The 14,981-nt window shown below is 52.6% G+C and overlaps 5 protein-coding genes across 5 annotated transcripts; 4 read left to right on the forward strand and 1 right to left on the reverse strand.

The window, feature by feature from the left end:
• Positions 1-280: 280 nt before the first annotated feature.
• On the forward strand, positions 281-1,111 carry LTS14_008193 (uncharacterized protein; the record flags this gene model as incomplete). The annotated part of the gene is made up of 1 exon (XM_064840881.1): positions 281-1,111. The coding sequence occupies one exon, from the start codon at positions 281-283 to the stop codon at positions 1,109-1,111; it is 831 nt and encodes a 276-aa protein (XP_064691518.1).
• A 58-nt stretch (positions 1,112-1,169) lies between these two features.
• LTS14_008194 (uncharacterized protein) lies at positions 1,170-5,872 on the forward strand (the record flags this gene model as incomplete). The annotated part of the gene is made up of 2 exons (XM_064840882.1): positions 1,170-1,210; positions 1,465-5,872. 2 exons carry the CDS (start codon positions 1,170-1,172, stop codon positions 5,870-5,872), a joined length of 4,449 nt encoding a protein of 1,482 aa, XP_064691519.1.
• A 162-nt stretch (positions 5,873-6,034) lies between these two features.
• On the reverse strand, positions 6,035-10,177 carry DNF3_2 (drs2 neo1 protein; the record flags this gene model as incomplete). The annotated part of the gene is made up of 1 exon (XM_064840883.1): positions 6,035-10,177. The coding sequence occupies one exon, from the start codon at positions 10,175-10,177 to the stop codon at positions 6,035-6,037; it is 4,143 nt and encodes a 1,380-aa protein (XP_064691520.1).
• Positions 10,178-11,420: 1,243 nt separating this feature from the next.
• LTS14_008196 (uncharacterized protein) lies at positions 11,421-13,841 on the forward strand (the record flags this gene model as incomplete). The annotated part of the gene is made up of 2 exons (XM_064840884.1): positions 11,421-12,853; positions 12,878-13,841. The coding sequence occupies 2 exons, from the start codon at positions 11,421-11,423 to the stop codon at positions 13,839-13,841; spliced, it is 2,397 nt and encodes a 798-aa protein (XP_064691521.1).
• Positions 13,842-14,300: 459 nt separating this feature from the next.
• LTS14_008197 (uncharacterized protein) lies at positions 14,301-14,948 on the forward strand (the record flags this gene model as incomplete). The annotated part of the gene is made up of 1 exon (XM_064840885.1): positions 14,301-14,948. The coding sequence occupies one exon, from the start codon at positions 14,301-14,303 to the stop codon at positions 14,946-14,948; it is 648 nt and encodes a 215-aa protein (XP_064691522.1).
• Between the last annotated feature and the right edge of the window lie 33 nt (positions 14,949-14,981).

Below are 14,981 nucleotides of genomic sequence, written 5' to 3' on the forward strand. Positions count from 1 at the left end.
ACGGTCACTTCACTTGGTCGAAACCTGCTAACGGTGATCGATAGGACGTCTGATGTACTTTTGTGTCACCATGTGTACCTCGTTTTCCTATTCTCATGCTTGCCTATTGTGCTTTCAGCCGATAAGTATGCTTCTCCGTCCATCAATCTCATCTCTTTGGCAAAACTTCCTTTTGTACTGTCATCTGGACTCGGACGCACACAAACGCTCTCACAACCATATCAGCAATTCGTCATACTGCCGGCCAGACAACAACACATTTACGGACGATATACACAGCATGGCCATCTCCACTAAGCCAGAAACTCTCGCCTTCGTCATCGGTTTATCGTATGTCCTGACGATCTCGGCGGTGGCTTGGAAGATTGCGCCACTCTTACAAAAAATGGTTTTGCCTGAGCAAGGACGAACCACGACTGTGACTAGGGCTATCTCACAAACCGAAAATGCGTTCCATACGCCTGAGGGACAACATGCTGGCTCGAGATCGCCACAGTACTCTGGAGATACAGAATCAAGGCTCACCAGCGAGATCAAGGATCTGAGGGCGGTGAACAATCAGCTGCATAAGACTATCGAGTGTGTCCAGAGCTCTGAAGCCCTCGTAGCCCGCGACCAGAAGATCGCTCGTCTGGAGGGCGATAAGCGCAGTCTTACTGCTGAGGTTACGGCGGAGAGGAGAGCCAGTACGAGAGCCAAGGCTCTACAAGCCACTTCGGACGATGTGGCTACAAGGATACTGGCTGCCGACGAATCTGTTCGCAAAGCAGCGGCCAATGCATCAATGCTCAAGACGCAAAACGATCGCGCTCAAAAGCTGGCGAGGTCGCTTGAAGCGGCCAGGGGCATGTTACGGGAAGAAAGGGACGAGCTTGAGGGTGCGAGTAGGAGGTTGAGCGGTGGATTCGCGATGGCGAAAGCGAAGATTGAAGATTTAGAGACGGAGAACGAGGAGCTACGAATGAGGGTGGTGGAACTGGAGGATCGGAATGAGGAGGCAGAGTGGAGCAAGCTGAAGTCTGTTCAGATCCCGGAGCTGGTGCGGCCTGCTCGTCCTGGTTTGACGGTCAATACCAATCACGCTAATGACGAGAGCGAAGAGGAGCTATAGTGAATGGCACGGTGAATATGGGTGGTATAGTATTCCGACGTCATGGGCAGGACCCAGAATGAAACGAGCAGCAAGCAAGCAAGCAACCTGGCAATTCGTGTGAGTCGACTCCCCTTTGTCCTTTTCGTTGTCCGGAAAAAAGGACAAACGAATGTGTGAATTGACGTTGGCGATGATTCTCACACATGTGAAACTCCCGTCGCTAGGCAGAAGCTTAACCGAGTGTAAGTGTAAGTGAATGCAAGTTCACAAGTGGGGCTGGGAGACACGCGAAGGTCACTCATTCAGTTGCTCACAACAATAAGAACTTCTTCTTGACAATACGGATTCCGTTTACATATGTCCTTTTACAGATTCGAACTTCTTCTTCAAGATTTCTTGGCTTTTGCTCACACAAATCATACCAACACATATAGCGACGTCTACGACTACGAGTACGCTATCGCTACATCATACCAACGCATACAGACACACCATTCGAGCATACGCGTTTGCTACTCACCTGCATCGCCCGCCATCATGCTCACCCACGAGTTTATTGGTGCGGCCTTGGGCTCGATCACCTACTTCAAGTTCATGGAGGTGTTTGTTGTGAACGCTATCTTGTCTGAGTGGGAGGAAGATGAGGAGAAGCGCGAGGAGCTTGAGCGACAACAAGAGGAGGATGCTGCAGCTGCTGTGGCAATGAGGAGGTATCTGGGCAATAGAACGATCGATGGTCATACTCACTTGGTCCGCCGTGCGAGGGGGGAGCGTTGCGCTACAGTGGCAGTGTTGAGCAGTGAGGAGGAACGTGGTGAGGAGGGTGAAGCTCAGGAGGAATCAAAGGAGGAGTCCAGGATCGAGTCCATGGACCTGGCGCCAAGCAATCCCACTCCGCCATCGCCACCACAAACCATGGTCAGCCGCTACGCCAGCACACCGAGTCCAGTGTCTCTGAAGGATATTACGATCGCTGGTCTCTCGCAGCAACTCGAGGAGATGCGCATGCAGGCCGAGGAGGACAGAACGAAGGCTCAGGAGTTCCAGCAGCAAGCCCAGGAGTCTAGGAAGACAGTCAGTCAGCTTCAAAGTAGGATCCGCCAGACGAACAGAGACAATCACGAAGCCCGTGGGCAATTATCCTACGCATCGAACGAGAATAATAGACTTGAGAAGTATCTGGATACAGCGGAGAAAGCGCGAGACAGTGCTGTAGACAAGCATCACAGTCTTTCGTCTGAGCTGCAGGAACAGACCACGAAATTGAATAAGGCCGTCTCTAGCGGCAATCTCTGGTATCAGGAGAACGCCAAGTTGGAGTCTCGGGCGAGGGAAGCCGAGTTGTCTGCTCGCTGGGCAAAGCGTGACGCTGAGAATGATCTGAGGAAGGCAAGAAAGGCTAGCGCCGAAGCAAAGGCGACCCTACAGGAGATCGAGCAGAAGAATGATTCCTCCGTCCGTGGGGAGGTTGAGAAGCAAGCAAAGCAGTCGCAGGTGAAGTTTCAAGCCGAGTTCGAGCAGGCCGGCCAGGCTGCTAACGTTCGGTACAATGGACTTCAAGAGTCTCGCAAGCTGCAGCTCCAGCAGCTCAAGGACGATTTCGAGCGCCACCGGAAGGAGACGAAGGAGGAGAACGAGAAGAAGGCTGCAGAAGCGTCGATACAGAATCAACAGCTCCAAGCACGGGTTGAAAAGACCGAGGAGGAGCTTGTTGACACTAGACGACTTCGAAACGAGCAGACCAAGCAGGCGAAGGAAGCTGCCGATCGCCAAGCCGATGAGACGAAGACGGCACACGACTCCAAGCTCAGGGAAGCGCACAACAAGATTGGTGAGCTTGAAGCGGCGGTCACGCAAGTCATGCTTCAGCGTGATGACGCCACACGTGACCAGACGAACTCCCAGTCTGCGCTGATCACTGTTAAGGAGACCAACACCCATCTCAACAGTCAGCTGACGTACGAGCGCGAGAAGAACTCTCGTCGAGACGACGAGATCAAGGCGCTGAAAGCACAGATGGTGACTTTACAACAACAACAGCAGCAGCAACAGGCTTTCCCCAGCAGCGAGACTACTGTTGTTACAACATCGGTCTCCTCAGCAGCTATACCGCCGCTCGATGGCGCTGGGATCCTTGAGCCTTCTGGATATCAGACCATGCAAAACTTCAACGATCTTGAAGAAATGGACTTCGGTTACCAGAATCAGTCTGATATGGGCATCGCGATCGAGCCTGCTGCATCTACAGACCTCCAGATGACGATGGACGCACCATACATGACTTTTGATGGCCAACAGACTGCTGACATCTACGATGCCTTCGACTGGGACATGGCCAATTTCGAGATCCCACAACAGACGTCTCAATATGATCCGGCAAGTTCTGAGAGCAATGGCCCATACTGTGGTCTTTCCACCATGCAGACCTCGGTGGAGGAGCACCAAGCGAATAGCTTCGGTATGGGCTTACAACAACCACTGCCTCCTTTCCAGCTGCAACAGAGCACTACTGGTTCTACAGCTTCTACAGCTGCTTCGCTTCAGCCTTTCTCATGGATGGCTGGCTCCTCGAACGATACGCAGAGTAGCGAAATCCAGACACAGCCAATCGCCATCTCCTTCATGTCGACAGACACATGGCAGCCTCAGCAGACGAACTTCGACTTCGATTTTGGAACAGCAGCTTCGAGCCAGTCCATCGTTGGCAACGATTCTACTATGCAGAACCAGGAGTGGGTACCCAATCCAGAGCAATTGACCCCTGTCGATCCTGCATTGACGGGCGAAGAACAGCCAAAGGAATCTGAATCTGATCTTTACAGTATGACGTGGAAGGCTTTCTATGGAGTCAGCCCAAGTCCAGAGCCAGAAGCTGCTGTTCCTTCAGTGCATTCGGACAATCACCATGCTACAGTAAGCATGGATGAAGAGTCCGTGCAATCTGATGGACGCCCGGAGACATCGGAGCCTCTAAGCCATTTACATGGTAATGATGCATCTGATGATGATGACGCGGTTGCTTCAGGCGATGAGGACTCATTGTTTGGTCCCTCGCGACCTCAATCAAGGACCTCATCTCCACCGCCAAACGACTCGCGGCGGTCAGAAAGCGATGTTTCCGAGGCTTCCGACACTCCTCATGGCATGCTTAATCGTACCTCACAGCTGCATAATCAGGGTTCGCCTTTCAGCACGGCACCACCAAAACAGTCGTCTTCGTCACAACCTGCGTCTCCAGGCCCTGCCATCCCTTACACCAATACCAAGAGTAACCTCGCTATGTACAATAGGCCGTATGCACCTTCGGCCACTTCGACATCAGCCATCCCAAACGGTACGCCTAGTGGATACAAGCCTGCCACTCCTGCTTTTCTGGCCTTGCGCACGGCCGGTCGATCAGATGCCGATGAGGTTTCGCCAGAGCTCTTGGCTTGGTTCGATGAGGCAGTGACAGATCAAGCAGCTGGTACTTCGGACCAGAATCAAGCACCTGCCACAATGTTGCCAACCAGTACACAAGCTGCGACTTCACAGGAGCCTCCGAGTCGAGCAACGCATGTGCCAGTCGTCCCTACATTCGTGCCGAGCATCCCACCTCACCCACAAGGTCAGGCTGCGACCACAGCTACTTCTGCCTGGTCCACACAACTGTCGTACTCATCGACGGCGCCTCCTTATAGTGCTACCTTATCGGGCACTACTTTCTCAGCACCTACTGTGTCCAAGTACAGCTCCCCTAGTAGGCAACCGGCCGCTGGCCAGCCCAACTATTGGTCAGGGGACGCGACTCCAGATGACAAGGTCGGGCATATTATACTGGCGACTCCGGCGCAGAGGTCTGTTCGTCCTATCAAGCCTTTGCCACGGAGGACTCCACGCCCTGTCAACAGCTTTGCGCAGACCAGTACGTCCACTGTTCATATTTCCCTCCAACCAGCTGCTCCACCAGCCACTGCTCTTGCTCCAGCATCTAGCGCGACCGATGGTGGCAACATCTCTCTATCTTCTGGACCGGCGGTGCCTTCAGGGCCGGCACCACTAGAGTCTGACAAAGTCGATGAAGTGATGCCCTTCGAAAGGCAGGGGGTGCAAGCGAGTACCATGAGCTCCGCCAGTCAACCCACACAGCAAGCTCCACCTGCTCCCACACAGCAGGCAGACATGGAGGCTGGTCATCAAGCTACCATGGCGGAGGCCGAAGCTGCTGGCATAGATGGGCCTGCATACATGGCGAAAGGTAACTTCGATGACGAGGCCCTCGATCTGTTGCCATCCGATGACGAGGATGGAGACCCTATCACGAAGCCTGGTCAGAATCGAGCGTCCAAGGCATCGCAGAAGCAGGAGGAACAGAATGACAAGGACGATGAGGATGATGTCAAGTGGGAAGACGCCATGGTCAAGAAATGCGGTCGCTGTAGACAACCGATCGTGAACAACCGCTGCGGTTCAGTTTGTCTAATGAATACGACTCGCCAAGGCGCTTCGAGCAGTACCGGGTCCGAAAACGACCAGGAACCTCAAGCGCCGGCCCCAGCTCCTAAGCTGCGGTGCACGAAGTGTGGAAACATCCTCAGGAACAACATCTGCGCTCCGAAGTGCGGGCAGAACAGGGTTCGTCAAGGCACGACAAGCAGTGATGGGTCCAGTGGTGGCGATGCCGCCTCTCAGGCCCCAGCGACAGGCCCGATCACGGTGCCCAACCAGAACTCCCAAGGCCGTAGACAGGCTGCGAATCTTGGTCGGAAGATCTTGCCGGCGAAGGGTGCGAAGAAGTAGGGTGGTCGGGATGAGGCTTCGATGAACGAGTAAAGCGTTGTGGACAACAGCGATGAGAGCTGGTGTACAGATGCTCGCTGCGAGCACGGATAGCCATGGTGGTGAAGTCACATCTGGTGGCTGCAGTTATAGAAATGTTGCATCAGTAACTCATAGTACAAATCATGCATCATCCAAATCATTCTCATCATCACGATATCTTCTTCGTAGTCCCTGGTCAACACAACCTTGCCTCTCGAAAGCCTGCCATAGTCTGACATCCAGCTCCTCGGCATTGACATCTCTGTCCACGCTCTCGCCTCTGAATTCCTTCCACAAAGGCCAATACCCACTAACAAGCAGATACTGCCTCAGACTCCTGTATCCCATCTCCATGATCGTCAAGATCGCCAACGCAATGACGAGTGTAGCCCACCAGGCCGGATCGTTACCGAAAGTCGATGAGAAGCCACCTTTGACGTCGTATGGCGAGATATTATCGGAGTAGACAGCAGACATGAAACTGTTCCACGCGAACCATCCTCCTACTGTGATGGTGAATGAGACCGCCACGATCCGCGTCTTGTAGTGCGTCTCCAGGATCAGAAGCTTGAGGTTGGTCCAGCAGATTCCCAAAGTGAAGCACAAGTCACCAAGCGCAAAGAGTCCGTTATCGCTCATCTGTGCACCCTTGCCGAAACCCGCCCACGCCACGAACCACACGATCATACCTTGACTAGTAGCAAGTAGCACCCAGAGCACATAGTCCGGCATATTGAGAGTTTTGTTCCTTTGTCCAAGGACGTAAAGCTCAGGTACAGCGAGCAATGTCTCAGCCTTGAGATCCTGCTCAAAGATACCAGGCACGATCGTGCAAAGCGAGGTGAACAGAGTGTTCAGAACTGTCAAACTCCAATTCTCGTACAGACTCGTCCCTGTATAGCCAGCTGGCCGGGTATACAGAGCCTGCATCATGTAGAAGAACATCTCCTTCCAGAAGGTCCAAAGGATGAACTTCGCCGTACGGGTATAGTTCCATCTGCCATGTACAAGTAACAGACGCTGAAGGAAGCGAAACTGGGAGATGCTATAGTCTGCTACACGAGCAGCTTGGAGTCCTTCTTTCCCGCTTATGCCAAAGCCGACATGAGAGGCCTGTATCATGGCAATATCGTTCGCGCCATCACCAATAGCTAGCGTAAGAGCGGTCGGGATGCGATGCCGAATTGCTCTGACTATTCCTGCTTTCTGGGCAGGACTGGCTCGGCAGCAAATGACAGAGGACACTAGAGGTATGAGTGCGTAGAAGGTGTGCTTTAGTGTTGGATCGACATCAACTTCGCTGAGAGTGTGGCCATCAATGACAAGGACGCTATGGAGACAGCCGGAGCGGATGTCCATCGTTGCTTCGTTGAGTTGATTCTCTAGGTTGCCTTTGTGGCTGTCTATGATGAACATTTCAGACTCCGGCTTGCATATTTGAGCAGAGTGAGCGATGTTGATGGCAGTCTCGCGCTTGTCGCCGGTGAGCATCCAGATCTTGATATTGGCGCGACGGAGCTTGTCTATGGTTTCTGGTACACCTTCTTGAAGCTTGTCTTCGATGGCAGAAGCGCCGAGAAGCTCAAGGCCTTGCTCGATCGTTTTTGCTGCGGCTTCGATACGTTCCTGGCGGTTGCTTAGTGATGTGCTTGCGTCCTGGTACAGCTTCTTCCAGCCAGCGTACTCTTCTGCGGGAATGGTCTTGTCGGCAAACAGCAGAGTGCGTAGGCCCTGTGTGGCGAAGTCGTCTAGGTGTTTAAAGCAGCGAGTGAGAACTGTGGCATCGTCAATTACATCCGGACTACTCAAAGCATTCATGTCGTGGCTCGATGAGCGAGGGACATCAAGTGACTTCGTTTGTACCCTGACTTGATGACCGCCTTTCGGCACCTCAAGATTGAAACTCTTCTTGCCGATCGCTTGCGCTACCGGTCGAATGTCAATCGAGCTCCTGCGCCTCAAAGTCATGCTCGGCCTCGCACCGAAGCTGTTTCTCGGCTCCATCTGCTCACTTCGTCTGACGTGCTCGCGCTCGTCCTGGATACTACGCCGCACTTCGTGGCTTTTGCGACTGGCAAGCGCGGCATTTCTCAGACGAGGCACGATCATGCTGTCTGCGCCTTTGCATAAAAGCCAGATACGCCCGTCTGGACATTGGACCACGATAGACATGCGCTTTCGCTTGCTGCTGAACTCAACGACATCGAGAATCTCGTATGATTCGCGTTCGGCGAGACCATTTGCGTTGGTCTTCGACAGTGTGATAATCTGTGACGACCGCTGTATGAGCAAATAGCCAAGTTCCTGCGCGGCCTGCAGAAGTGCTAGCTCATCGGGAGAAGAGGCCTGGAATGTCGTGGAGCCATCGGCGACAGTCTCTGGTAGTGCCGTGTGGCAGAGCGCCATTGCCAGAAGGAAGCTTCGTGCCTTCTGAGACAATGGTGCAGAAGGGTGATCGCGAATGTAGTCGAGCAGCTCGTGGGTACTGAAAGAGTCATTGCGCGACTGTCTTGAAGTTCGTGACATTGCGCTCGAAGATTGCCTATGCTGTAGGCTTGGCCGGCTGTTGCTTGGTCCGGCTTCAAGCGGCTCCATCTCGTACGTGTCGACCGTGAAGCTGACCTTGCCCAGGCTCGGCCTTTGCGCACCATCTACAGCCCTTTGCTCAGTGCTGTGAGATGCCATACTTGGTCGACCAACACTGCTGGCTCGTCCTTTCGATTTGAGACTATGCGTGAAAGCTATGCCGCCAATGCTCAGTCCACGAAAGTTCATCACATTCTCCGTCAACGTCCCGGTCTTATCACTCAGTATATAGCTGACTTGGCCAAGATTTTCGAGGATCGTGTTAGTATTACACACCGTCCGCCTGTTGCTCGCGGAATCGTACATCTCCACATCGTTCTGAATCATAAGCATCTGGCCAATCTTCACGATCTCCAAACTCACGTAAAGAGCGAGAGGGATCACGTTGTTGAACATAATCAGGAAACCAACAATGATCTCAGCAAAGCTGACATATGCATTGTTAAGGTACCAGGCATTGATTTCGAAGTTCTGATGCCACATCAAGTAGCCCATGCTGACACCAACAGAAAGTAGAACGACGTAGATGATGAGTGTAAGAACGACCTGATTGGCGTAGCGCTCAAGGCGTGGCTTCTTGGCTTTTGGGTGGTGATTGGCATTCATGCGGATCTTGCACTCCTCGCCACTGTTCAGTACAAGTCCGATGGCATGTTTTGTGTTGCGTAGCACTGATCCGCGGAAGACGATCTCGTTCAGACCCAACGGCAGACTGGCGTCCTCGGCTGTGACGCGACCCTGGAAGTCGTAGAGGTCACGATTTGGATCCTCACTCACGAAGGCGGCTGATAGAGAACGGATACCGGCTATCGTGGCGCAATTGCTTTGCAGGACGTGAGGCGATTGCTTGCTCTTGAGGTTCGTCTCGCCGTCCAGAGCCATGGTTTCGATGTAGGCGACACCACTTTCACCGTCGGCGTATAACAATGCAATGTCTGCAGGAATAGCCTCGTCGCGGCGTAGCTTCACCACATCGCCAACCTTTATGCCGTGCCATTGGATCTTTGCCCACTCAAGATCATCGTCCACATCGTACTCCTTCTCCACAGGTTCATCGGTCGTTTGCCGTGAAACCTTGCCAAGCCGTGGTATACTGTCACCCCAAGACTTCCACTTGCCCAGCTTTGTGCCGCATGACTCGTTATGCTCACGAACGCTCTTGGCCCTCAAAACTGTAGCAAGCTGTCTATTCTCCACCTTGTCCATACGATGTCTGCAATAATCATCATAGGCTTCCTTCACGACTGTCAAGAGGATGAAGAATGTCAATGGCAGGATAGTGGTGTAGTTTCCAGTAGTACTCAGGCCTGGAATCGTCTGAGGCACGCCAATACAGATGAAGTAAAAGTTGTGTAGCCGAGTAGCCTGAAAGGCAAGCTGCTTAGGTAGGAAGTCCCAGACGGTGTAGCGCGAAGAGCGAATGCTGTTATTGAGATAGCCATGACCTCGCCGTTCATCTATCAGGTCAGATTGGTACAGTAGATTCAGAGGAATATGTCGTCCATCTTTCGAGGGCGGCAGTGGCCTCTGACGCAGTACGAGTGCCACGAAATATTGTTGATATATCGTATCGAATGGCTGCTTAACGCGCCGCTGGAACCAGCTCTCTATCTCATCATCTCTTCCAATCCCTGCTGCCTTGTCCTTTGGCCGTATTGCTGCTTTCCCGAAGCTCGCATTACTGTCAACCAGGCCCATCACAATGGCTGTTCGCCGAATTCCTGCTCAAGATCTCGAGACTTGGTCCATGTCTACCTTCTACGGGAGCGAGTGTGGATGGTTTGTAGCGACAGAAGTGCTTCCTTGCAGTGAGCATTGGAGACATGATCGCCGTATACGACGACATGGCTATTCAAGCCAAGCCCGGCCACCACCTCGTCTGGCAGCTTCATCTGGGCGGCTCATTCAAGCCGCATATCCACCAAAAGGCTTGACACGGTCTGCATGATTGGCTGTCCTGCGATCCTTGTCTATCGCCAAGATACCGACGCGTTGCGGAGGACTTCTCCACTCGACTTTGACTTCACTTCACTTTTCTACTGAAATATCTTCGCCATCTCCAGCCATCATGGTAATTGCACATAGCCTCAATCGACGACGATGGGTTGCCACATTCATGACCTGATTCTATGGTGCAAGCCCCGCTCACAGGAATTGGATCCTACATCTGTGAAGCGATAGACACATGTCAATCGCACGAACAGAACAAAGATCCAGCGCATGAACTCTGGCGTTTTGGACCAACGACTTATCATGCTTCGACTGTTCAATGAGAGAAGGGAAGCAGTAATCGTGCCCAAATCCATAAGCATCCACCTCAACAATGAGCACTACCGAGAAGATCGGCTGGCTTGAGCATTGTGTGACTTAATGAGCATCCCCACCCTCAAACAGCTTGTCGCCACGCCTCTGTAGTCAACTGCACGCCAAGAGGCTGTTGCAGCAAGCAAGCACGCACGCAAACAATAGTAACGTATGATTCACCATGCCATCGTCTCGAAGCAAGTATGGCACCCGCTCGGCATCCCAGCCATCCCGTCTTCGAAACAGCACTCATACAGACCTTTGTCAAGTTGTATACGAGACATACCAATGGAGTAGCCATCTCTCATTGCCACAGGTGAGGATATCTCGCTTCTTCCTGACAGGGACTTCTCCTTCATAATCACTTCACATCACATATACAATACCTTTATTGATGAACAATAGCAGCACACAGGTCGTCCGGTGAATGGAAATAGGATTCGTCTTAAGTGTGAATGAACTTCACCTACACTTTGACGCTAGCGCGAGACACGCTGGCCCGTGCGTCTGCTCGCCCACCAACTCTCAACCTCTCTGCAGCGTCCCACGATCTTCGTCCAACCTTACACATCGCACAAACATCTTGTCGGCACAACACAATCAAGTATACATCGACAACACTGACGACACCACCACGATGCCCTTCCTCGAGGTGCTGTGCACCGTGTACGGATACCTCCTCGCCGCCAAGCTATTCGGCACAAAACAGGCTGAAAACGCCTTCAACTACGTCTTTGGCATTTTCGCGCCAACCATCTCTGCTTCGCCTTTCGCTTCTTCTGCCAGCAACGTGAGCAACTCAAGCTCACCTTACGGCATCACTCTCTTCGGCAGCAACGGGACCACCAGCACTATTGCAGGACTTTTAGACCACGTGACTAAGGTCACGATCCCGACTTTGGCTCCCCTCACCCCTACCTCTGCTTTGCCGGCCCGTCGGCACTATCCGACTGCCAATGAGAACCATCTGAGCAAGTGCATCGCCCTCCATGGGTCCTGCGAGCTCGTTACCGTTGAGGAAAATGACACTACGTCTGGCTACGGTTTCGCTGGTCACTACGACAGAACGACTGTGATGGTCGGCTTCACTCTTGCTACACTCTTGCTGCTTGTCGCTCTCTTCGCCCGCTCTCAGGCACAACACAAGGAGCGCGAGCAGGCATATGTGGCGCTGCTGGCATCACAACAGGTTATGGCTATGGAGATCACTAGCTTAGAGCGGGATAAAGAGACTTACAGGGATCTTGCTCGCGCAGCTAACGGCATCCGACTAGAGGCGCAGACGCAGCAAAAGGCATCTAACGAAGCACTTCAGCAGACGGAGAAGAAGATGGAGGACCTGAAGCAAGCGAATCGAGACATTGACATTCTGAAAAATGCATTCGATAGAGACCTTGAGCAGGCCGAGAAGGAGGCTCAGGGGTTGAAGCAGGCATTGGAAGAATACCTCAAGCAAGCGAGCACGAAGATAGAGGATTTGGGGCGCGCATTCGAAGCAGATCTCGAGCAGAGCAGGAAGAACATCAAGGAGGCGAAGCAGAAATTCGACAAAGAGCCCGAGCAGAGCAGGGAGGAGACTCGGAAAGCGAAGCACGCGCGTTATAATGCCATCGATCAGGCGAAGAAGAAGGATAAGGGTCTGAAGCAGGCATCTGCAGCAACCGAGCAGGCCGTGAAGGAGGCTCGGGAGTTGAAGAAGTCATTCGGAATGGCGGAGCAGGAGGTCGAGGATCTGAAGCAGGCATCTGCAGTGACCGAGCAGGCCATGAAGGAGGCTCGGGAGTTGAAGAAGTCATGCGATGAAGAACTCAAGCAGGCGAAAGCGGAGATCGAAGACCTGAGACAGAAGATTGCTACGAACCAAACGGAGAGTCGGGACGCTATTATCGAAGTGAAGCAGACTGCTGACATCGAGCTTGCCAAGGCCACCAGCGAGGCCGACCAATTGCGAGACGATTTGGATGCACTACAGCACGAGAATGAGAGGGTGGAGGACGAAATTGAAGCCGATATCGACGAGCATGATAAGGCAATGGAGCAGCAAGCATCCATTGTCAACGATGCTCTCAAGTAGGTTGAGGGCTTGGAAGCTAGGAACGCAACTTTAGAGCAGGCGAAGCAGATCATGAAGGGGTCATACGAGCAGCAGATGAGGCAAAAGAATTTCGACCACGTACAGAACATGGCGGCTGCTGAGGAGGAGAAGATGGAAATTTGGAATCAGGTTCCGGAGATCGTGGATGAGGCTACGGCAGAGCTTGAGGAAGATGTGAAAGGGCTGACGCTAGAGAATAAGACTTTGCGAGATCATGTTGATGAGCTTCAACGGTCTCGAGACGCTTGCAGGTGTGGTAGCTCGGGTTCGGAAACTCTGGATGATAATGACCATGATGATGTGCAGGACGGCAGTGATGATGACAAGGATGAAGATGATCGCAAGGATGAAGACGATGACCCGGCGGATTCTAACAATGATGACGACCACGGCATTGAAGCCCACGCTCCCACCGATGGGCATGCCGACGACGACAATCCTGAGAACACGGACACCGCTTTTCCGGAAGACGTTCATGGCTCCAGCTCAGGCACAGACAGTAACGAGGTCGAGGCGCATTCAGAAGAGCGTGTGCAGGACGACTATGAGGTGGGCAGCCCAAGGAATGATGAAGACGACGTCAGCGTGTTCGATGCGCGTAGTGCCACTTACCCTCAGGTTAATCTATCCGAATTGCGTTCATACGAAATGAACAAGGAGACCAAGGACGAGGATGTCGCTGGTGTATCGGATCTGCCTCCGACAAAGGATAAGACAGGGAGTAAGAAGCCAGGCAGAATCTATGGTGACGCGTGCAAACGAATGGCGAGAATGGTTGAGGCGTATGAAATTCCAATTCGTCCTCCATACTACCAGGAGCGCGTTGCAGACTGGACCATGAGCAAGCCGCTCTATGAGAGTGTCGTCGGCTCTGTAATCGTCAGTCTTCCGAAGGCACCAGATATGGCGATGGTGAATCCTCCTCCTCCTCGGGGTCTCATGGCGTCGAGATGGGCTCGTTGAAGGAAGACGATGAGGCTAGGGCGATGAGCAGAAGACACCCTTTTTCGCAAGAGGTTGGGAGCTTGAAAGATGGATACATAATCTGAGGAACGTGATGGGCGAGGTACGAAGTGACGAAATCGTTAATGGCACTACTGTGTCTCTAGAGGGTCGACGGGTAAGCACAGGACGGTTGATGAATTGCTATGTTTTATGCTCGTCGTGATTATGAGATAAGGGTACAAATTTTCTATCAAATGACATCGTGATGTCCCGCCACCGCAAGTCTTCTCTTTCGTACAGACCACGTTGCATTCGAGTCGGTGTTGGCTTTCTAGCCGGAGTTCGAAGAGACCCACATCTCAACGGGTTAAAACTGCCAAGAACGCAACCACAAATGCGATGACTCTTACTTCCATGTAATTTATCTTCTTGGCTACTTTAGCATACCTGGTTGCGATTCGCGAACAATCAGCAAAGATGACTGTCCAAGCACTCGAAGCCGAAGATGCGGACATGGACCGCATCTTCGAGATCGCTTCGCTAGCATTTGACCACAACGAACCACTCTGGGACGTCTTCTGGCCACAGCACTGGGAAGCAGAAGGTCGAAAGAAAGGCGCAGAGCGCATGCGCGAAACTCGAAATACTGACGCCCACACGAAGTACATCAAAGCTGTCGACACAGAGACTGGCGTGATCATGGGCATGTCGAAATGGAGCATTTATGCCAACAATACCTTACCGGACATGGGAGAGATCAAGTACATCAAAAACTTCTGGAAAGACGATGAGGAGCTGGCTTTCGCTACGGCTATGACTGGGCTTTTCGTAGAGGAGAGGAACGCCGCTATCAAGGCCAGTGGCGGAAACCTGGTCTCGCTTGATATCCTTGCTATCGATCCCAAGTATCAACGACGTGGTGTTGGAGGAAAGCTTGTCGAATGGGGAACCGACAAGGCAGACGAATTGGGCGTGGAGGCTGTGGTCGAGAGCAGTGTTTTCGGCAAAGGCTTGTATGAGAAGCATGGCTATTTGTTCAAAAACGACTGTGTAGTCAGCGTTCCTGGGCCCCGTGAGCATATCAAAGGAGAGTTTGCATGGTTGGTCAGACCAAAGACGCAATGAAAGGTGCTGCTGAAACGCAAGATTCAGAAAGGA

This window comes from Recurvomyces mirabilis (genome assembly GCF_035927965.1).
Source record: "Recurvomyces mirabilis strain CCFEE 5264 chromosome Unknown scaffold_24, whole genome shotgun sequence".
Taxonomy (NCBI): Eukaryota; Fungi; Ascomycota; class Dothideomycetes; order Mycosphaerellales; family Teratosphaeriaceae; genus Recurvomyces; species Recurvomyces mirabilis.